At 38.5% G+C, this 23,869-nt stretch overlaps 1 protein-coding gene and 1 long non-coding RNA gene across 3 annotated transcripts in view; one reads left to right on the plus strand and one right to left on the minus strand.

Moving 5' to 3' along the window:
• TPRG1 (tumor protein p63 regulated 1) overlaps nucleotides 1–23,869 on the plus strand; it is a 309,619-nt gene that overhangs the window by 227,251 nt on the left and 58,499 nt on the right. For both annotated transcript variants that reach the window (XM_081536803.1, XM_081536810.1), the window contains one exon: nucleotides 2,350–2,526. In XM_081536803.1, the coding sequence (XP_081392929.1) occupies nucleotides 2,350–2,526 (177 nt within the window). The remainder of the gene's footprint in view (nucleotides 1–2,349; nucleotides 2,527–23,869) is intronic.
• Nucleotides 18,197–22,664, minus strand: LOC145524496 (uncharacterized). The gene is made up of 4 exons (XR_014067587.1): nucleotides 22,487–22,664; nucleotides 21,632–21,781; nucleotides 21,197–21,331; nucleotides 18,197–18,709 (listed from the first exon to the last, which is right to left on the minus strand). It is a non-coding gene; the product is annotated as an uncharacterized LOC145524496 (long non-coding RNA).

Here is a 23,869-nt window from a genome sequence, read left to right on the forward strand (position 1 = left end):
TATTCTAGCTGAATGACTTTAGGTGTGACCTTCTTCCAAGGGTGGTGGGGAGATGCAAAGCTAACACTTGTACGTGCATAATGGCCAGAATGTAATAAGGCCACAGCGTCACGATTCTTTCTTTCTGTCTGTTTCTCAATAGTTCTTCCTCCTTCACCTCCCCTTTTCCCTTCTTCACGTATCCTTCTGTTCCTCCCCCCATTGATTTAACTCCTAACTTTGTCCTGCCTGTCTTTGAACTATATAGAGGAAGGGCATATATTGGGTTGCCCAAGGTCACCTAGTCACTTACATGTGTAAGTCGCCCAGTAGTGTCTGACTCTTTGTGACCCCATGGACTGTAGCCTGCCAGGCTCCTCTGTCCATGAAATTCCCCAGGCAAGAATACTGTAGTGGGTTGCCGTTTCCCTGCCAAAGGTAGTAACAGCTCCTTTACAAACCACTGATTGAGAAGTTGCCCCTGAATCCTCTCCCCAAACTTATGAGATGAGTACTGGTACTGTCTCCATTTCACAGACAAGGAATGTGAGCTACAGACAGGCTCGGTGTCCAATCTTACCAAGTTTGTCATTAGTAGAGCTGGATGTTTTCACCCCCACGCTCAGCCAGCCCAAAGGCCTCCAAAAGACTTATGATTGGCAATCAGTTATCACAACAGATATTTATTTATTGCAGGCTATTTGACAGGAACAGAGTAAATAGCCCTGTACAGTCTCTGCCCTCACAGAGTGCGCAAACACACACATACGTAGGGATGATTCTTAGACCATAATCACTGGCACTGCCCTAGCCTCTGTACTTCGGTGTCCGTTCTGACTTGTCAAGGTTCACACGGTATCAGTTAATAAACCTCTTACATATCATATCATTCCTTCTTACAAACGATGGTAAGAGCTGAAAATGAAAATGGATCAGAATGCTTTGAAAAAATGTAATGGGGATACAAGTTTACATAGGAGTTTAAGAAATCTTTGAATGAGGCATTCAAGCCATGACTTGGACACCGAGTTTTCTCAGCCTGATATGAGATGGTGCTGGGCAGACGCCAGACCATTGGATTTGATCCTGAAATTAAAAAGGTGCCATTTAATAAAGTCAACAGGGAAGTAACATCACTCCTTTTGTATTTTAAGAATAGCACTGAGGTTCTGTGTGAGAATGGATGGGAACAGGGTGACCAGTCTTAATCTTTACATTAGATTGATGATTTGTAGTGGGAATTCAGATATGTATCAGTCACAAATCATTCTTTTCAGTCTCTTGAAAGTAAAATGATAGTATCAGTTACTCAGTTGTGTCTGACTGTTTGCGACCCCATGACCTGTAGCCTGCCAGGCTTCTCTGTCTGTGGAATTCTCCAAGCAAAAATACTGGTGTGAGTAGCCATTCTATTCTCCAGGGAACCTTCCCGATGTAGGGACTGAACCTGGGTCTCTTGCATTTCAGGCAGATTCTCTAACATCTGAGCCACCAAGGAAGCCCAATCATCCTTTCCAGTTTCTTAGGAAGACAAAATATGCACTGAAAAAGTTATAATACAAGTCATGCAGTGCTATATACAAAGGCTGTAGCAGACAGGTAGCAAATGTTGTGGGTCAGAGGAATTTCAGACCATGCTCACTTTTTTAAAATCAGAAGCCATTGCTTTCACCCTTTCCTGTTCTCTCTGTTGAATAGAGTCTTAACTCTCAGAATATTTCATTGCATACCCTGAAAGACTCTGCACTCTGAAGCAAATCAACTCAGTGAACACTTATCTAGTGTCTGCTTTGTCTTTGACTCATAAGAATCATATTTCACTCGTTTCACTGTATTTCCACCACAGGAATATGATAAAGTGAGCTCAGTATGATAGAATAGCTTGGGCGGGGGTCAGTGAACCTATATTCAAGTCTCCATTTTATCTTCATTCAGCAATTTGACCTTTGAAGATTAGCATAAACCAATGCTTAGTTGTCCAGATTGAGTTGAAATTAAGAGATATTTTTTGTGTCCTTTGAGAAAGATGGGCTTCTTGAAGGTTTTCTAGAGAACTGAGAAGATGTGGAGGAACATGAATCAGTTGACTGTCAATGTGATACAATCTTGCTATTCCCCCAATGGAACCTGTCAAGGTTAATCATCTCTGAGCTCTGCGGGCATAAAACATTTTCCTGTGATACTCTACTTCCCTCCTTCCTTGGTCAAGGGGCCAAAACGAGAGAGAGAGAGGATGACTTTCTTCAGCTCCTCTTTCTTCTAAGGTGATAAACCTCATCATTTTTTGTGTCAGTAGAGATGTTTCAGTGAAGACAATTAATTTGGAAAGATTATGTCGTCGACTTTTCTTCTCTGTGGTGATTTTTACAGGATAGACCATTGGAACAATGAGAAGGAGAGGATTTTGCTGATCACAGACAAGACTCTCTTGATTTGCAAATATGACTTCATCATGCTCTGCTGTGTGCAGTTGCAACGGATTCCCCTGAGTGCTGTCTATCGCATCTGCCTGGGCAAGTTTTCCTTCCCTGTGATGTCCCTGGACAAGTGAGTGTGATGTCTTAGACTTGGGAAAGTGGTGCAGTGGGGGTGGGGCAGGCAGGGAAAACGACCACAAAGTTCAATTCAGTACTGTAACCTGGGAGAAGCCAGGGGAGGACAGGGAAGCTGTAGTTGAATTTATCAAACAATCCCGAGTTCCTACTTTATGTCAGATATTCATAGATAAAGTTTTAACATTTCACAATTTACATAGTACTTTAATATGAGTGCCTGAGAAGTGAGTGAATGGTTGAATGTAGAGTGGAAAGAGCTGCAGGGATATGGAAGAAATGTTACTAACCTAATTCATATGACAGAGATCAGAGAAGCTTTCCTGGAGAAGCACTTGCAATATTTGACTTGGGGTAGGAATCAGTCACAGGAGAACAAAAGCTTAAGAATATGCCAAGCAGAAGGAAGAGAGACATCAAAGAAATGAAGGTGGGAAATAGTGAAATGCCTCTAGGAAATCAAATTATTCTCTAAAGCGTAATGGACGGAGAGCTAATAGCACTTCTTGAAAGAAGTCTCTTTAGAGATTTAATGGAGGAGACACCAGCTCTCTTGGAGATACTGACAGTTACCAGGAGACCTGATGAGGTTTATGGCAGAGGGCTGCTGAACGGAGTAAATTCTTGTGATGGGCTCAGAAGGAACTGAATTTCTTCCACATTTTAAGTATGAACCAGAGGATAGCCATCTTCCTCTGAACTGTAAGCTCTTTGAGGCCAGGTATCTTTGGTTATTGTCATTGTTGTTCTTTAAGTACTTGGTATTGGGCCTAGTATGTAGTAAGAACTGAAAAATCTAAAATACTGAAAAAAAACATAGGTAGGTCAAGTGATTGGTTTTCTTTTCATAAAGCATATCATATCAAAGACCTATTTTTAATTTCTTCTTTTCATGGATGCTAGAAACAATTGATTCAGTTCACTAACTTTTTGAACTGGTGGATTTTTCAATATCATATGCATATTGTAAATGTATATTTCAAAATCACAAAAATTAGTTACTGTCAGCATCTCTCTCCTATCCCAAACCTTGAGTTTTCCAGAATTATCTCCATAGGAGATAATCAACAGTTTCATGTTTTTTTCTCCGCTTTGAGAAATGATCTGTGATCTTATGTATTTATAAGGATAAAATCGTCTTTCATGCATATATGTATGTTTTTATATATTTATAATATTTATCAATGCAAATATTTATCACAAATTATTTTACAATGGGTACACATACCGTAAAATGCTTTGCTTCAAGCTATTTTACCCAAAGATATACCTTGGAGACACTATTATATAATCATGGAAAGATTAACTTCAGACTTTTTAATATTGCAGAATATTCAATTTCAAGTCCAATCTATTTATCTAGCCCCATATTAATGGGCATTTAATCTTTTCTACGACAAGCAAAGCTACGGGCTTCCCTAGTGGCTCAGTGGTAAAGAACCTGCTTGCCAATGCAGGAAACAAGGGTTGGATCCCTGGTTTGGGAATATCTCCTGAAGAAGAAAATGGCAACCCACTCCAGTATTCTTGCCTGGAAAATCCCATGGACAAAGGAGCCTGGTGGGCTACAGTCTGTGTGATCTCAAAGAGTGTGACAACAACAACAACAACAGAACTTTGCATAAATATGCAAATATATTTGTAATGTAAATTTCCATAAGTGGAAATATTAGGACAAAAGTCCTGTGGATTTTAATGATAGATGCTGCTGAATTGCCTTCTAAACAGGTGACAGCTTGTTATGCTCCCATAAGTATGAATCCTTTCTCATGTACCCTCAGCAAGATTGTGTTTTATGAAATTCTTTCTTAGCCAGTGAGATGAAGAAAAATATTTTTATTTTAATTTCCATCACTAGAATTTGAAGGAAGTTGAGGGTTTTTCTTATGTTAGAAAGTACTTTTATCTATATTTCTGTGAACTGCCTATTTTTGGCCATACTACATATATTTTTTTTCTATTGAAAAATTGATCTTTTTAAATTAATTTATAAGAGATCTTAATATATGAAGGAACTTGGTCCTGTTTCTGCCATATATTATTGCAAATATTTTTTCCCATTTATCATATTTCTTTTAACTTTCTAATGCTATATTTACTGTCTTTGAGTTTTAGGTTGTTAAACGTATCATTCTTCCAAGTTTCTAAGTTTATTTCTTTTTGAAAAAGGTTTTCTCCACCACTGAAATTACAAAATATATTTCCAAGTATTCTTCAAGTGTTTTTATAAATTTTTTTGAAAATATTTATTTGTTTATTTATTTGACTGTGCTGGGTCTTTAGTTGAGGCATGCGGGATCTTCGATCTTCATTGTGGCATGTGAGATCTTTAGTTGTGGTATATAAGATCTACTTCCATGACCAGGGTTCAGACCTGGGCTCCTTGTATTGAGAAATGGTGTCTTAGCTACTGGATCACCAAGGAATTTTATTTTTAAAAATACTTAAATTTATATTTCATCTGGAATTTATCTTAAGGAAAAAGATAAGCCATCAACTTTATTTCTTTATCCAGATGGCAGAGTAGATTTCTCAACATCATTTATTCAATTCTCCCCTTTATCAATAAATATTGTATTTTACCATGTATATTTGTGTTTATTCTGAGTCACCCATTTCACTTATTTCTTTATTAGAGTACAAAATACTTTTTAATTATTAAAGCACTTTATTACCACTTTAATATCTGCTAGAGTTACTCTCACCTTATTAATCTTTTTTAAAGAATTTGTTTATTCATGCATATTTATTTCTCCATGAGCTTACTTAATTTTTAAAAATTCTGTTGTTAATAGGATTTTCAAATATTAAATCAACCGTTTAGTCTTAAGATAAACACATTTAGTTAGAGTGTACTATCTTCTCTATATGTTGTTGAATTCAGTTTGCTAATATTTTATTAAGGAGTTTTGTGTTTATGTTCATGGGGATATTAGTCTATTATTTTCATTCTTTTGTAATGTCTTTGCTGAGTATTTAGGTTATGCTGGTCCCATAAAAGAAGTTGGAAAGTGTTCCCTTCTCTTCTATTTTCTAAAAGACTTTATATATAAGCGGTGTTATCTCTTCCCTGGATGTTTGTTGAAATTTACAAGGGAAGTTTTCTAGGCCTGAGATTTCTTTGTGGGACAGTTTTAGATACTAAATTACTTTGTTTTATAAATACTGAGTTACTCATATTTTTCCTTCTATGGTAATTTTGGTAAATTGTATTTTTCCAGGAATTTGTTGTTTAAGGTGTTTTACATTTAAAGGCAAAAAGTTGTTACTATTCCATTATTATCCCTTTAATGTCTTCTTTCCTGATATCAGTGATCTGCAGTCTCTGTTTTCTTTCTGTGAATGAATCTATTGATTTTGTTGCTTTTAATAAGAATATGCTTTTCACTTTGTCAATTACCACGATTGCTTGATTTCTAATTGATTTTTACTATTCTATTTTTTCCTCTACTTACTTTCGGTTTACTTTATTTTTTAACTTTTTAGTTTGAAACCCAAAAACATTGATTTTAGGCTTTTCTTCTTTTATAATGTGAGCATTTAAATCTATAAATTTCCTTCTAATCGTTGCTTTTACTACATCTCACAGATTTGGGTATGTTGTGCTTATACTATCATTCAGTTAGAAAAATTTTCTAATTTTTCTTGTGATTTTTTCTTTGACCCACAGATACTTTAGAAGTCGTATTGACAAATTTCCAAATATTTTGAGTTTTTCTTGATATTTTAATATTATTGAATTTTAATTCAGAGAACATAGTGTCTTTGACTTTAATCCTTTTAAATGCATTGTAGTGTGTTGCCAAATTCAGACTTAAATTGAAGAAAGTAGGGAAAACGACTAGACCATTCAGGCACGACCTAAATCAAATTCCTTACGATTATACAGTGGATGCGAGAAATAGATTTAAGGGACTAAATCTGATAGAGTGCGTGATGAACTATAGACAGAGGTTCGTGACATTGTACAGGAGACAGGGATCAAGATCATCCCCAAGAAAAAGAAATGCAAAAAAGCAAAATGGCTGTCTGAGGAGGCCTTACAAATAGCTGTGAAAACAAGAGAAGCGAAAGGCAAAGGAGAAAAGGAAAGATATACCCATTTGAATGCAGAGTTCCAAAGATTAGCAAGGAGAGATAAGAAAGCCTTCCTCAGTGATCAGTGCAAAGAAATAAAGGAAAACAGTAGAATGGGAAAGACAAGAGACCTCTTCAAGAAAATTAGAGATACCAAGGGAACATTTCATACAAAGATAGGCTCAATAAAGGAAAGAAATGCTATGGACCTAGCAGAAGTAGAAGATATTAAGAAGAGATAGCAAGAATATACAGAAGAACTGCACAAAAAAGATCTTCACGACCCAGGTAATCATGATGGAGTGACCACTCACCTAGAGCCAGACATCCTGGAATGTGAAGTCAAGCGGACCTTAGGAAGCATCACTGCGAATAAAGCTAGTGAAGGTGACGGAATTCCAGTTGAGCTATTTAAATCCTAAAAGATGATGCTGTGAAAGTGCTACACTCAATATGCCAGCAAATTTGGAAAACTCAGCAGTGGCCACAGGACTGGAAAAGGTCTGTTTTCATTCCAATCCCAAAGAAAGGCAATGCCAAACTACTGCACAATTGCACTCATCTCACACACTAGCAAAGTAATGCTTAAAATTCTCCAAGCCAGGCTTCAACTATACATGAACCGTGAACTTCCAGATGTTCAAGCTGGTTTTAGAAAAGGCAGATGAACCAGAGATGAAATTGCCAACATCCGCTGGATCATCGAAAAAGCAAGAGAGTTCCACAAGAACATCTATTTCTGCTTTATTGACTATGCCAAAGCCTTTAACTATGTGGATCACCACAAACTGTGGAAAATTCTTCAAGAGATGCGAATACCAGACCACCTGACCTGCAACAGTTAGAACTGGACTTGGAACAACAGACTGGTTCCAAATAGGGAAAGGGGTACATCAAGGCTGTATATTGTCACCCTGCTTATTTAACTTATATGCAGAGTACATCAGGGAAACACTGGGCCAAATGAAGCACAAGCTGGAATCAAGGTTGCCAGGAGAAATATCAATAACCTCAGATATGCAGATGACACCACTCTTATGGCAGAAAGTGAAGAAGAACTAAAGAGACTCTTGATGAAAGTGAAAGAGCAGAGTGAAAAAGTTGGCTTAAAGCTCAACATTCAGAAAACTAAGATCATGGCATCTGGCCCCATCACTTCATGGGAAATAGATGGGGAAACAATGTCAGACTTTATTTTTCTGGGCTCCAAAATCACTGCAGATGGTGACTGCAGCCATGAAATTAAAAGACGCTTACTCCTTGGAAGAAAAGCTATGACCAACCTAGACAGCATAGTAAAAAGCAGAGACATTACTATGCCAACAAAGGTCCATCTAGTCAAGGTTATGGTTTTTCCGGTAGTCATGTATGGATGTGAGAGTTGGATGATGAAGAAAGCTGAGCGCCAGAGAATTGATGCTTTTGAACTGTGGTGTTGGAGAAGACTCTTGAGAGTCCCTTGGACTGCAAAGAGATCCAATCGCTCCATCCTAAAGGAGATCAGTCCTGAGTGTTCATTGGAAAGACTGATGTTGAAGCTGAAACTCCAATACTTTGGCCACCTCATGCAAAGAGTTGACTCACTGGAAAAGAGCCTGATGCTGGGAAGGATTGGGGGCAGGTGGAGAAGGGGACAACAGAGGATGAGATGGCTGGATGGCATCACCGACTCAATGAACACGAGTTTGGGTAAACTTCAGGAGTTGGTGATAGACAGGGAGGCCTGGAGTGCTGCGATCCATGGGATCACACTGGGTTGGACACGACTGAGCGACTGAACTGAACTGAACTGAAAGAAGACTGTTAACATCTGCTTTTATTTTGAGATTTTCTCTTGTATCTTTAATTTTTTTTTTTTTCTTCATGTATTTTAAGAGTCTGTGTTAGATTAATACACATTCATGATTAGTATGTCTTTTTGATGAAATGAGCCTGTTTTAATTATAAAATGTTATTTTCTATCTCTGGCAATATTCTCTTTAGTACTCTCCTTTATATCTCTTATTATTATAGACACTATCATTTTATACTTATTTTTGCTTAGTGTATATTTTTTCATTTATTTTCTTTCTCTCTTCATATTTAGAATGCTTTTCTTTTTGAGACCACAAAATTGGGTCATACTTTTAATCTGTTCTGATAGTCTCTGCCTTTTAACTGGAGTGTTTAGTCCCTTCACCTTTCATGTAATGTTGATATGATTGAAGTTAAGGCTACCTTAACTTGTTTTCAGTTTCCCTCTTCTATTTTTTATTTCTTCATCCCCTCCTCACTGACTTTTATGTTGCAGTTCTCATGTATATTACTTTTATTGCATTTCAAACCCCAAAGGATAATACTATAAATTTTGCTTTAAGAAATCATATGTATTTCAAAGAAATGAGAAAACAAAATTATCTTTTATATTTAAGCATGTTTTCAGTTCTTATGCTCTTTATTTGTTCCAGAAGATTTAAGTTTCTCCTTGATGTCATTTTACTTATACATGAAAAATTACTTTTTAGCATTTCTTTGTAATGTAATTTACTATGAAAAAAATTCTTATTTTTTGAGGGGTGGGGAGAATCTTTGTTTAGCCTTTATTCTTTTTTTTTTTTAATAAATTTATTTATTTTAGTTGAGGGCTAATTACTTTACAATATTGTAATAGTTTTTGCCATACATTGACATGAATCAGCCATGGGTTTACATGTGTTCCCCTTCCTGGACCCCCCACCCACCTTAGCCTTTATTCTTAAGGAGTATTTTCTTTAGTTAGAGGATTCTGACTTGACATTTTTTTCTTTCAGCATTCTTAAGATGTTCCACTGTCTTCTGGCCTCCATAATTTCTGAAGAGAAGTCCACAATTATTTGAACTGCTGTTGCTCTGTATATTCTCTAAATGCTTTCAAATGTTTCCCTGATCTTTAACTTTCAGAAGTTTTGCTATCATGTGCCTGCTCCCTTGAGTTATGCTATAAATTCCCAGTTTTATTACACTGTTTAGAAAATGTCTTCTCTATTATTTCTACTCTTTGGGATTTACTAAATATTTTTACATTTCAATACTTAATTTATATCAACATTTCATAAATATTTGAGTGTGCAGTCTCTGCTTTTTTTGTGTAGAATTTGATAAATTACTCTATATATCCATTATCATTATACTATTTGTGTTTTGTCTGTCTTTGCCTATTATTTATTAGTCAATTTTTTGGCCACTTGATCTGTCATAGACTGAAAGAGGAGAATTAAATTTTCCTTAATTACAATTCTTCTTTTTTTTGTTTTTTTCACTTTGTTTCTTTACATTATGAATGTTTGTGTTGTCTTGTTTGATGTAGGACCATTTATAGATGTTGAATCCTTATTTTAGATTACAATCTTTTCATTAGGAAATTTATTTCCTTTAATTTTTTCCTTGTTTTTGATCTTGTCTGCTGAGTATAGTGAAGCTTATGACCATTTTGTTCAAATTTTCTTCATATATTTCTGCCTGATTTTTACTTTAAATTTGAGGGGTTATTTTTTTGATGTGTTCTTGTATGCAACATAAATTGAATTTTACTTTGCGATCCAACCTGAGGGTCTTTTCTTTTAATTGGTAAGATTAACTCATTTATACATATTAATATGACCATTACAGTCTTAGTTCTGCCATCTTGATTTTTGTATTATTGTATTTTTCTGAATATATTACCATATTTTCTGTATTTCCTTTGCTTTCCATTGAGTGTATTTTTCTTTAAGCAAGAAAGTTTATAGCTTTTTTCTACTAGTGACTATAAGTGGATGTTTTCTACTAGTGACTATAACTTATAGCATTCTTAATTCTATCTTTTTTGAATATTATCTGTTTTCTTCTCAATAATAAACTCATTTACATTAGCAATCTACTTTTCATCATTTTTTATATTTCCTTATCATTTTTTTACAAATGCTTTTTAAATTATGAAAATATGCTAACACATTTACAAGAGACCTGGAAAATACAGAACAAGGCACATGTAGTTCCACTATATATTACAATTACTTTTTTAAGTAGAAAAATTAAGATTTTTAGTTGAAGTTTCAATATCAAACTCTCAAAAATTAATAGAATGAATATACAGAAAAGTCAAAGGATATAGTAGACCTGAAAAACACTATGAACCAATTCAATATAATTAAGATTTATACAATTTTCACACCACAGTAGGATAAAAATTCTATTCAAGTTCCCATAGACTATAAACTAAGAGACAATGGAACATATCCAATTCATAAGACCAGGTGCAAGAATTTGATGGTCATTTTTAAATATCTTTTGATATTGTTCTCTAACATAATTCCACAGTGTCAAGAGAACAGACTCTGTATGATTTCAATATCTATCATTCATTTTTAAAGTTGCTTAAAATTACCATTATTAGTTATGCCATGTTTATGTAAAAAGTATTCATCAGTGTATACTAAATCTCCATTGTGAAACATAAGAAATCTATATATTCATACTCTTCTCACATTCTCTCATCCTTTACCTCCCTTCTTTCATTAGTCTTCTCAGACAAATTTCATTTTTTATGGCATGTTTTATTTGATTTCCTATGAGGCATCCAATTATTACCATAGAAAGTTGGTGTAATTCCAGCCCTCCTAATTAACTTGTGCAGTTTTATTCAGATTTGCATTCTGGGGTTAGAGTAAGAAAGCTTGTGCCAGCAGCTGGCATGTTGTTAAAAGTTAAAGGTCTTTCTCTGGGACCCTGGGGTAGAAACAGTATGATGAAGGGATGGTTTTTAAAGTTCTGCTCAGTTTTTTAGCAAACATCCATGGGAGAGTTCTGGACTAGGGGTAGAGTCCTGGATTTCAGATCTAATTTTACAATGGTTAACTTTGTTTCCTCATCTATCAAAAAGTCATTCATATTGTCACTTTGCTTTATTAATAGCCTTATTGCAGAGTTCTGATGAGATGGTTTGGAAGTACTTTGCAATATGCCTCAGAGACATCAACTGTTAACAAGTTCTGATTTTTTTTCCCAGATACAAGTTTTTGTTAGACTGGAACTAAGTAGATTAATTTGATTGTTACCTTTATTTCCAAGTCAGTTGGCCCTTCTTGATTGGGCATTGTCACTAATTTAAAGTCAGAGGTCAGCCAGTAGCTGGCAGGAAAAGGTAGAAGAGGCAAAAGAAATCAGCTGCTAAATAATCATAAACTGGCTTCAGAGGAAAGCCTGAACAGAGTGAGCAAATTGTTTTGTTATAAGAAAATGTAAATGACTTAACATTAGAGGGCTTCCCTGGTGACTCAGATGGTAAAGAATCTGCCTGCAATGCAGGAGACCCAGGTTTGATCCCTGGGTTGGGAAGATCCCCTGGAGAAGGATGTATATGGTAATACTGATACTGTTTATTTACCAAGAGCTCTTACCTCCCCTGTGCCATTTGACCTTCAACACCAAGAATAAATAGTACAGACTGACTACATTTTAGAGATGAGAGAAGTGAGACCAGGAGAGGTAAGCAGAGATTCAGGCACCAACAGCTATTTAATATTAGAGGTGGGTTTCAAAATCAATTCTTCCTACTTCCTGTCCAGTGTTCCTTTCTTTTAATAAATAATGTTAGATCCCTTTTTTCTCTCTCCTCCCTCCCATCTCCTCCCCTCCCCTTCCCATTCCCTGTGTTCTCTTTCCACCCCTGTTTCTCTCCCTTTGATCTTGCCTCTGTATTTTTTATTCTCTCTCCTCTCCTTTCCTCCTATCTATTCCTCTGGGTGAAGACGGCCTCTCTTGTTAATATAGCTTCTTCTCTTAAGAAGCCACAGAGAGGTCTTTTGGAACTTAGCAGAACATGTTCCAGCATATCCCTTATACTGGTGCTTACAAAAGAGTTGTTTTGTTTTAGTCACTGTTTTGCCTTTGGCTTAATGTGAAGTGAGAGGGTGATGGGAAGAGACAACTAGAGGCTAAAGATCATTTATGTGTGAGATGAAGGAAGATATTCTTTAGATTAGAGCATTCATCAGACAGAAAACCAGGAAATGGCAAAAGGCTTGGCTTATCTTACAGGGTAACTGCCTTAACCAGTTGCTAGTACATAGCTTCTGTTATTGTCCCTTATCTGAGATGAGAACACTAAATCTTATTTCTATCATAATTGGATTCATTCCCAGATTTTAATTAAAATTTAATTTTCATAATCTTGTATCTGTAACCTGTTAGAAAAGTGGAGGAGGGAGACGAAGACTCCATTTCTATGAAATTAACCATAAGGTTAAACTATGACCAATCTTAACCGCACCAATTTTCTTACTGTCTGAATTTAGACAACTCACTTTAACTCCTAGGCTCTCAATTTCCAATCTATAAGATGTCAATAATAAAACTCCATGTCAGTACTAACTCATAGGTCAGTATAGATTTAAATGGTGGATATGAAAGTGTTTTGTAAATTATTAAGTATTAAAATAATCATTACTAAAAGAGTTCTAAAAATCCACATTTACTTGATAACGCTCCCATTTAAAAAAACATGCCCACAAGAGATAATGATGAGGAAACTGAGTGGTCAAGTGACTTGTATGTTAACATGTAGGTACATGATGTGTGTGTGTGTGTGTGTGTGTGTGTGTGTGTGTGTGTGCTTAGTTGCTTCAGTCATGTTCAACTTAGTGGGACCCTATGGACTGTAACCCTCCAGGATCCTCTGTCCATGGGATTCTCCATGAAAGAATACTGGAGTGAGTTGCCATGCCCTCCTAGAGGGGATCTTCCTGACCCAGGGATCGAACCCACATCTCTTACATCTCCTGCATGGGCAGGTAGGTTCTTTACCACTAGCACCACCTGGGAAGCCCATGGTGAGGTCTGACAAATCCTTTGTCATGCAGGTAATTCCTACTGGCTATCAAATGCACTGTGATTTTTGTGAATAAATGGCCTCCATGTCATGACCTTTGTTCCTATCTGAAGTCTGTAATGAGGAGTTAAGAGTTTAGATAGCCTAGGGCTTAGAGAGCAGGTTCTGGAGTCAGGCTGCCTGGAAGCCAAATCTAGATCTGCTCTGGGTGGCCTCGAGCAAGCCACACTACAATCTGTGCCTGTCTCTTCACTTGGAAACTGGTGAGGGTAATAGCATCTATCTCAGTCTATGTTAAGGATTAAATGAGATAATACATATAAAATGTTTAGAAAAATATATTGTGTGTAATAAGCACTTGACAGATGTGAGCTTCTATAATAAGTTTGGGAGAAAGACACTGGTTTAGGATTCAGGGATCTGGGTCCTGATCCATTCTCTTGATCAAAAAAGTCTCCTCCCCATGCTAAATTTCAGTTTCCTCACTTACAAATGTTTCAGATTTTTTTTTTTTTTTAATGAAGTGTAGCTGATTTTCAATGTTGTGTTAGTTTCAGGTATATATCAAAGTGATTCATATATATATTCTTTTTCAGATGATTTTCCCTTATAGGTTTTTACAAAATACTGACTATAGTGACCTGTGCTATATAGTAGGTCCTTATTGCTTATCTGTTTTATATATAGTAGTGTGTATATGAGGGCTTCCCTCATAGCTCAGTCGGTAGAGAATCTGCCTGCAATTCAGGAGACCTGAGTTTGATCCCTGGGTTGGGAAGATCCCTTGGAGAAGGAAATGGCAACCCATTCCAGGATTTTTGCCTGGAGAATCCCATGGACAGAGGAGCCTGGGAGGCCCCAGTCCATGGGGTTGCAAGAGTTGGACACGACTTAGTGACTAAACAACCACCACAGTGTGTATATGTTAACCCTAAACTCTCAATTTGTTCCTAAATCTCTGAAAAAATTTTGGCTCTTTTTTCCTTTTGGTCTTGAAATCCTGTGCTTTTGTAGTATTCTATTGATGAAGCAATTTTCCCAAAGTCATTCATCTTAGAGGGCTGAATGATTTTACCTAATCAACTACTCCAATGAAAAATGTCTCCAAAAGATTTTCTGCTAGAAAATATTATTGCTGTCACATTGAAATGCCAACAAAAGCTGAGGGGGATGGTCAGGCCAAGAGATGCCTCCTTGCAAGAGTAGGCATTACACATTTATCTCTCCGTGCTGCTTAAAATTTGCATTGTGCTGGGAATTGCTGGATGTGGTCACCCCTCATACTGTCTGTAGAGATGCTGTGGAAACAAGGGCTAGGGGCTGCCTCCTGTTGACTTAGTATAGCAGAAGGCACAAGGGAGGAGGGCATTCCAGACGTTACCCCATCACCTCAATCTTGCTCCTTTGGATCCAGAGACCAGAGAGCTGCTCCATGCCCCCAGGGTCCTAATTTGGCATCTCTTTCTCAGACAAGAGCTTCAAAGGGCCTCTCCTCTGCTCTGGGGGAAGCCGGCTCGTGGCCCAGGCTGATTCTGCTGGCTTCGCGTCTGTCAGTGCATCCTAATCACTGTTATAAGAGTGGTTCTGCAGAACACCTTGTGAAATAGTTTCCTATTGCTCCAGCAACATCTCCTGTCTAGACAATCTAATTATGAGCGCAGAGCAAACAGCTGAAGTGTTTGCTGCTCCCAAGGGTTGCCAAACTCTAGGAGTGGGGGTGGAAGGACAGGGGAAGGGAGAGAGTGGATGGCACTGGTAACTTTTTGTTGACTTGACCAGAAAACTGAGTGCTCCAAAAGAATCTGGTTAACTTTTAATTAAAAAGAAATGATCTGGTGGGAGCTGGCATTTTGTTGTTTATCCAAACTCAGTGGAGGATTAAATATAGCGATTCATTTCCCTCCAATCACATCTTTTTCTTGGCTTCAAAGGTGGTTTGTGGTCTCTTTGCTTAAAAAAAAAGAAAGAAAAAGTCACTGATTTAATCATCTGCCCTCCCAGTAGCACTTTGAAAATAAAAAGTGGCTCCCTAAATGTATGTTCTTTCCAAGTAGTAATTCGATTATATTCAGCAAGTCCTTCCTGAGCTCCGGCCACGTGGCAGGCGTGATGATGACAAGGTGACAAGACCTGGATTCTGTCCCCAGGATGTTTATGATCTCATGGGACGGCAGACACACATACGCGCTAATGTTTTAACCAGGCTTTGATTAGTGCTCCAGTGAAAAGCCAGCAGGGCCATGGGCACAGGAGAGGGGGAGAGAATTTATCCTGGGAGATATGGGAAGGTCTTAGAGGGAAGGTGGAATCTGAGCAGGTCTTTATAGGATGAACAGAATTTGGGCAGAGGGATAGCGAGGAGTCGTCCAGGCATCAGCAGACAAATGCCCAACTAGCGTGATCTTGCCAGGTCTCCTGTGGAGCAGGGTCCCAGCTGTTAAGAAGGTATAGTGGAAGTTTTCGAATCGTTTTGGATAATGATATGAGGTGTTTATTTTTATTGAAAAAAAAATTTTGTTGGAGTATAGTTGATTTACAACGTTGCATTAGTTTCATGTGTACAGCAAAGTGAAATAGTTATATGTATGCATATATTCATTTTTTGAATTCTTTTCCCTTATAAGCTATTACAGAGCATTGAGTAGAGTTCCCTTTACTATACAGCAGGTTGTTATTAGTTGTCTATTTTATATATAGTAGTGCATATATTGTGGGCTTCCCAGGTAAAGAACCTCCTGCCAATGCAAGGAGATGAAAAAGACAAAGATTTGATCCCTAGGTTGGGAAGATCCCCTGGAGAGGGAAATGGCAACCCACCCCAGTATTATTGCCTGAAGAATCCCATGAACAGAGAAGTCTGGTGGGCTACAATCCATAGGGTTGCAAAGAGTCAGACATGATTGAAGCGATTTAGCACCACACAGTGTGTATATATATATATGTCAATCCCAATCTCCCAATTTATTCTTCCCCCTCTCTACCCCTGGTAATCATAAATTTGTTTTCTACATCTGTGGCTCTAATTCTGTTTTGTAAATAAGTTCATTTGTACCTCCCCCCTTTTTTTAAGGATTCCACATGTTAGTGATATTATCTGATATTTTTAATATGAGGTGTTTAGGTTTTAGTCATCTTAGGATCTGAGATGATGAAACTTTTAGGAGAAGAGATGAAATGATTGGCATTTTTCTTTGGGAAGTTAAGGGGGGAGCAACAATATAAGAGATGGTTTGGAAGAGACAGAACTGGAAAAAAGGGCTGGCTAAGGGAGAGCCACTTAGATTCTCTGAGGGTAGAGTTGGGAAATTATAGTAACCTGAACTGGGCCAGTGGATGTGAAAAGGAGGGCATAGGTGTGAAGACTTGGCTGCAGTAGAATCTCTGGCATGTGATGGACGAATTGGGTGTTCTTGGTATGGGAGAGGGTGAGAGGGAAGGGCTGTAAGCCTACAATTGGAAGACACTCTTCATGTTTATTATCTAGGGTGGCTGCTTGGCTACTCAAGCAGGGAAAAGTCGATGGTTGGGACAAACTGTTTGCATCACTGACATTTACTGAGCACTTGGCATTACCTGTTGCTAGGCTGGGCACTGTGATGCCCTTGTGCTAGAGAGAGAGTTTCTGCCTTCATGGAGTTCACAGTCAAGGGGGCAGTCAAATCATCATACTGATACATAGAAAATTATAACAGTGAAAGTGCTTTGAAGAAGAGATATATGGGTTGTGTGAATTATAGACTGATGTGTAGCAACTCACCTCAAAACTTGTGTAGCAACTCACTCAAAGCATTACATAAGAATCACTTATTATTTCTCTGCTTCTGGGTCAGGAGTATGGGTGTGCCTTAGCTAGGTCCTGTGGTTCAGATCACTGGGCCCATGGCATCTCAAGCTCACTCGAGTGGTTGTCCGCAGGCTCAAATCCTCACTGGCGGATGGCCAGAGAGATGGGTTCCTGCCATGTGAGCATTTCTCTAAGACTACTGACAACATACATGGCTGCTGGTCTTCCTTACAGGGAACAAGGGAAAGAGTGAGAAGGAACATGAGAGACTGAGCAAGACAGATGCTACTGTCTTTAGGTAACCTACTCTTGGAAGGGACAGTTCATGACCATGTTGTATTCATTGGAGGCAAGTCACTAAGTCCAGCTCACACTCAAGTGGTGGCTGTCACCTGAGGGCAAGCAGGTCAGGAGGTGGACACTGGAGGCTGTTGAACAAGCAGCTTCCACACGAAGGTGATCAGGACATTTATCAGAGAATTTAGATGTAAGTCGAAGGGTGAAGATGAAGGAAGGCTTCTTGGAGGAAGGGCTTCTGAAACAGACTGAAGCAGACAAGGTGAAGGAGGTTATGGAGAGTGGTCCAGGGAGAGAATAGTTCATTTAAAGGAGAGAGACAGAGAGAGCCTGGTACCTCTGTGGAACCATAAACAAGTCAACAAGAGGGCCCAAGGGACACCAATGTGGAGATGAGTTTCAAATTTAGATGCTGATGAGCTTATGGCATTTGGAAGAGTTAGAGTAATTCAACTAGTATCTGTCACTTGCATTGGCAGGCATTCCCTAGAGAGATTCAGAGTTAAAACTAGTTTGAAAGCCCTTGCTCTAAACTGTGGGACTGTGTCTGGTACTGCTGGGAAATGGTTCTGATTCAAGTGTATAAAATGAATCAGATTGCCCACTTATCTCTTAGGATAATTACTTATTGTGTAATGTGATAATGTTCATAAATCACCCGAGGCTTTTTGGGGAAAGGTATCATACAAACACAAGGATTTATTAGTGATGACGGAAACAGATTTGGAGGATAAGATCAGATGTGACTCTTGATGCTATGGCATTTGACTCCAAACTAAGAGGCCTAGGAAGTTCACGTGAGTTCTTGAGGAGGGTTTTAGGTTAAGAAATGGAGGAGTATTGAGAGGTGGATGGAATGGATATAGGCATGGAGAGGTAGGGTGAAGAATGGGAAGTGCTCTTTTTAGCTCATTCACTCTGAAAATAAAGGGCATTTGCCATTTGTCAATCTGTCAAATGAATGTGCCTATTTAGAAATGCAACATGGAGATTTTACTGGGCTGGGAATGAGAAAGTCTGAATTCTTATCCCTATTTTGTCTTCAATGTTCTGTGTGTCCTTGAAAGAAAGTTGTTTCCTCTTCCAGAGCCTTATTTTACCCCCATGTAACATGACAGGTGAAATCAGATGATCTTCAAGGTCTCTGCCATCTTGTGGGCCAGTAATTTTATAACTATCTTTCCACTGTTTCTCCTGTGAAATGAGAAAATATAAGAACTTGTTGACAGAGAAGGAATATTGTGACCAATGACAGTTGTTTTGAGAAAGTTTAGCATTGGTGGCAGAACTTGAACTTTTGTGCATTTATTTTGCAGACCCTAGGGAAAGATGAAAACTGCGGAGAAAAAATAGGCAAGAGTTGGTGTTTGATACAATTTTTCTAGCTTCGACTGACATATTCTTCTTCTTTCTCCTCTTTTTACTCCTTGATCTTCTCTTAGTCCAAACTCCCTAGATACAGACATGTAGTTCATATTTTGGAGTTAATAATATCCACCCTATAAAGTTGTGAGGATTAAATGAAAACATTGAGAAGAGCCAAGCTGGTGACTGTTATAGACACTCCAAACATATTAGTTTCCTTTTGCTTTCCGATTTTTTTTTCTATTAGGAAGATAACACTCTCCATACATGTTTTATAGTACTGCAAAATGCTAATATATAGCTAGGAGCTTCCCAGGTGGTGCAGTGGTAAGGAATCTGCCTGCCAATGAAGGAGATGCAAGACATGCAGTTTCAATCCTTGGGTTGGGAAGATCCCCTGGAGAAGGAAATCGCAACTCATTCCAGTATTCTTGTCTGGAAAATTCCATGGACAGAGGAGCCTGGTGGGCTACAACCCATGGAGACACAAATAATCACATGCAACTGAGCAACTGAACACAACAACAATAGATAGCTACTCCCTGAAAAGCTACTGAGTCACTGAGTGGGGCAGTTAGGGCTGCAGGTCTATGCTGTAAATTCCACAGGAAAGAACTGATGATCATTTGCTTTACTCAAGGCCTGTTACTTCATGGCAAACTAACGAAGACCTGGAACCTGTTTTCTGATGGAAATAGGAACTTGATGAGTTGGTTTGAAAACACCTAAGCCCTGTTAATGGGTGGTTCGGGTTTATTTCTGGGAGCAGGGAAAGCACATGTTAAAATGCTCCTAGGAACAAGAGAGTACCCCTGGCCACCTGCCCCCAATTCAAACCAAGCAGGAGACATGTATAAGAAGGGATGACTCTACAGGTTTGCATAGAGAAGTGACATTAAATGCAATGCCTGGCCACCTGAAACACCTAGTATTATATTTTTTATAATACCATTTGGTAATGGGGCAATAGGCAGAGGAAACTGATTTTAACATAAAACCTGAATTATAATTAAGAACATTAAGTAATTAATAGTCTTTGATTTTTTAGTTAAAAAGTCATTTCAGCTATTGAACATAGTTACTTACAGACTTTATGGGCTTTCCAGATGACACTAGTGGTAAAGAACCCGCCTGCCAATGCAGGAGACATAAGAGACTTGGGTTCGATCCTTGGAGGAGGTCCTTGGGGGAAGATACCCCGGAGGAGAGCATGGCAACCCACTCAATATTCTTGCCTGGAAAATCCCATAGACAGAGGAGCCTGGCAGGCTATAGTCCATAGAATCTCAAAAAGTCTGACATGACTGAAGTGAGGTAGCACTCACACATAGACTTTATGTGTTTCCCTAGCACTTTTTCCCCCTCTTTCTAGGTAATTTGGATATTGCTGCGCCTAGATTCAGGAAACAAGCTTTAACTGTAGTAGTTTTAATGTGATGATTCAACAAATGAAAGACAGTGCCTAGTAGTCTCTGTAGGGTAAAAAAGATGAGTTATATATTGGTCTTGCCCTCAGATAGCCTGAGCTCTAACTGGGAACAGGGAGAGTAATTATATAGAAGACTAATTTTCACAGAACACTTGACACAATAAACCCTAAGTGAAAGATAGAAGCAATGTATTATTGAAGCAATTCTGAGGCTTTTTTTTTTCTTTTTTTAAGGTTGGTAATTTTTGCTCAAGAGACAGATGAATTTTGTTAGAGAACAGTGCCTTATAGACTAGGGGGAGAGTATTATCAAAAGGCATGATGATGCAAAAGCCTAAAACATTGTTTCAGAAACCATGACTAGTCTCCTGGGTGGCTGGAGGGTAGGGAGAGAGGTGGGAGAAAGGAAAGAGAAAGGAGAGCCTGTTCATGGAGAATGGTAAATGGCAGAACAAGGAGGTTTGCATATATTTTGATTGGCTAGTGGGAGTCAAAAAGCTTTCATTGCAGGAGAGGTTTTCTGGATATCTGTGTCCCTGCAGCCTGTGGAACATTAGTATGTGGCAGGCACATCACTGTGTACTTAGTGAATGGTGAGTACATGACCAGACTAGGTAGTGGTGTGTGGGATGGATTGGAACACTGAAAAACATATGATCAGATCTTTGACTCAGTCCTGGTGAGAGGTGTTGGATGCTTGGCCTAGGTATGGAAAGGAGAAGTCTTAAATGAGAATCTGAGTACCATACTCTGCAGGCCACACTGATTAGTGGCCTCAGACTCCAATGGAGCAAAGTCACTTGAGATTTGCTTAAATGGAGATGAAGTCTGAAAGCAGAATTGCTTGGGGTTTCTGGACCTACTATCCTCAGCAAGTATCAACTTACCTCACATAGTATGATGAACTGGGCAGCAGACAAGGATTTTGTCACACATGCTCTTGACTTTGCCTTTGGGGACCTATGCCAAGAATGCCCTGGATTTGATCTTGGGTGCGGTGCTGTTCACTCACTCATAATGCCCTGGGAGGCGTGTTGACAAGGATGGGTGGATGGTGGGGTTTTGCTGAACTATTTCTTGGCAAACTTCTGGGAAGAGGCGTTCCCCAAATGCCACAATACTGTTATTTTTGAGAAATGGACTGAACCCAGGTGCCTGATTGGACAAGGCCACTCCCAATTTCTTCTAGATAAATATTTGGTTGCCAGGAGGTTATATTTAAATGAGAAATACTTCCTTAGGAAGTTATTGCCTAGGAATTCCTGAAGAGGGCAGGATCCTATCCCTTCTGGGAAATGTTTGTGAACCACCCCAAAACTTACACTGTACTCACTACACACTTAGTGTGGGGCATCCAGTCTGAGGTTCTCTAAACTCTGTTGCTCGGCGAACAAGAAAATCTATCAGTGTTATAGATACTGCATTTCTTCAAGGGAAATGCTTCTGGTCTTCGGTGTCATAATGGCAATATTCTGAAGCACAAACAGAATTCGAGTTAGGGATTTGGCTTTAAAGAGAAAAATCAGTTCTCTGAAAAAGAGCTTGGTTCTTTCTGGAATCTAACTGCAGAGTCTGGGAAGCTAGAGAATTTGGATCTTTCAGACATAGGACATTCTTGACTTTGATCTTGCTGCTCATAATCAATGTGTGAATGTTGGTTTTTCAGGCCCCACCAATTTAACTTTTCCTGTGGTCTTCTCCTAAGATCTCTCTATGGGGAGAGTCCTTTTATTTTATGTATTTTCTTTCCATTTTCACTGAATGAGACTATTAGGATTCAGCAATTAAATCTTATAACTTTTTGGGGGAATCATCTGTCTTTAGGAAATCTTCATTAACATCTTTAGTTTTTTTAAGCACTCAGATCAAAACACAAAGGAAAACACATAGCAAAAAACAAGGTTTAAGCACAAACACAAGTAAAAAGGCTATCACTCTAAAGTTCGGGGTCAAGGTTCACTGTTTTTGGTCCTCCTATCAAGATCCATCTTAAACACACATTCTTAACAGCCTGTGGCATCAAAGTCACAAGCTGCAACTCTCCTCATGATTTTCTGAATCATCTCTTAATCACCAGCAATATATTATTTTTTGTTTGTTTGTTTTTAGCACTTTGGATGCCACTTTTCATTAGGATATCCACTGACATAGATCCCATAAAACAGTAGAAACCTTACCCATGTGTACCAGCTTAAATACAAGTGAGAAGAGGCTTGTTCAGCCCATTGGGCTGATCCCCCAGGCTATGTAGGGTCTGTTTTGGTGAAAATCCATCTGGAGGAATGACTTGCGGGGGGAGGGGGGGGGAGCTGGGGGACACTTGGCCAAGTCAAAAGTTCAAGATTTGTTTCTTCTGATGCAGAAGAACCTGCTAATTATGATGTATGTACATTCTTTCAAAGTGCGTGCTATTATCATAATTCAATACATGAGTGATAAAAAATATAGGTTTTTGGAGTTGGAGAGTAATTTAGAATATCTAGTTCAATCTTCCTCATTTTTTAGATGTAAACTGTGGTCTTAGGAGACTGTATCTGAGACCCCCAGTGGCAAAGCTGAGAGCAGAACCTAAAGAAGGAGAATAACCAAAGAGGTTTTTCATTGATGTATGCCTGTAAATTCTAGCATTTTAGGTTTTCTTCTCTGCAAGTCATCAGAAGACAGGGACTCTGCTTTTTAGAAGCATCTGGGGAATGACTGACACATTGGCCGTGAAGATAGAAGATGCAGAATTAGAGCTTTGACTTTCCATAAATGAGCTTCCTAACATTTCTATTGAATATAGTCTCTCTTCTCTGGACTGTTCCTTAAACATCTGTAGAGCAAAGAGAGCAGTCTGTAATCTTCCAGGTGTCTTTCAAAACGAAAATTCTATAATTTGAAATTGTTATCTGAGTATTCTTTAAGAAAATAATAATAGTGATATACTGAAGCAAAAACAGAAAAGGATCAGGTGGTTTTACAGAAATCATATTATACGGATATCAAGAGTTTTAAATTTGACATGATCCCAGCGTTTAATCCCTCATACCTTTGTCTAGCGTTATTGCTAGGGAAGAGCCCTTTAACAAAGTTTTCCTTTCATTGCTTCCTAAAATTTTCAAATATCTCTTTAAATTCTAATTTTCTGAAATCCATGCAGTTCCTCTGGGCAGTTGCTGGGTGGCAGCAGAAGCGCTAAAGTGGTGGCCTATGGAGAAGGAAGAATGGCAGAAGGGCCTCAAGGCTCCTGGAGTGCTGAGTGCACGCCCTAGTCCTCATGGCCAGTGAGTGACACAGCTGGGAGGGCTCGTAGGGCTGAGACTGGCAGGGGAGGGAGGAATTTTTCCTTTCACATTGTTTGCCACCAGTCCTTTGAAGAGGGTGGTAAATAATTACGGTAGCTGCTACAGTTTATTAAATAGCCACTGTGGGCCAGGCACTGAATTAGGCTCTTTAGGTATGTCATTGTGAATTCAAATATCACCATTAGCAAGGTGATATTATTCTCATTTTACAGATGAGGAAACTGAAGAAAAGAAAGATTATCTGAACCATCCTTGAGGCCACAAAGCCAGCCA

The sequence above is a fragment of the Giraffa tippelskirchi genome, chromosome 2 (genome assembly GCF_054371585.1).
Source record: "Giraffa tippelskirchi isolate mGirTip1 chromosome 2, T2T-mGirTip1v1.2.pri, whole genome shotgun sequence".
Taxonomy (NCBI): domain Eukaryota; kingdom Metazoa; phylum Chordata; class Mammalia; order Artiodactyla; family Giraffidae; genus Giraffa; species Giraffa tippelskirchi.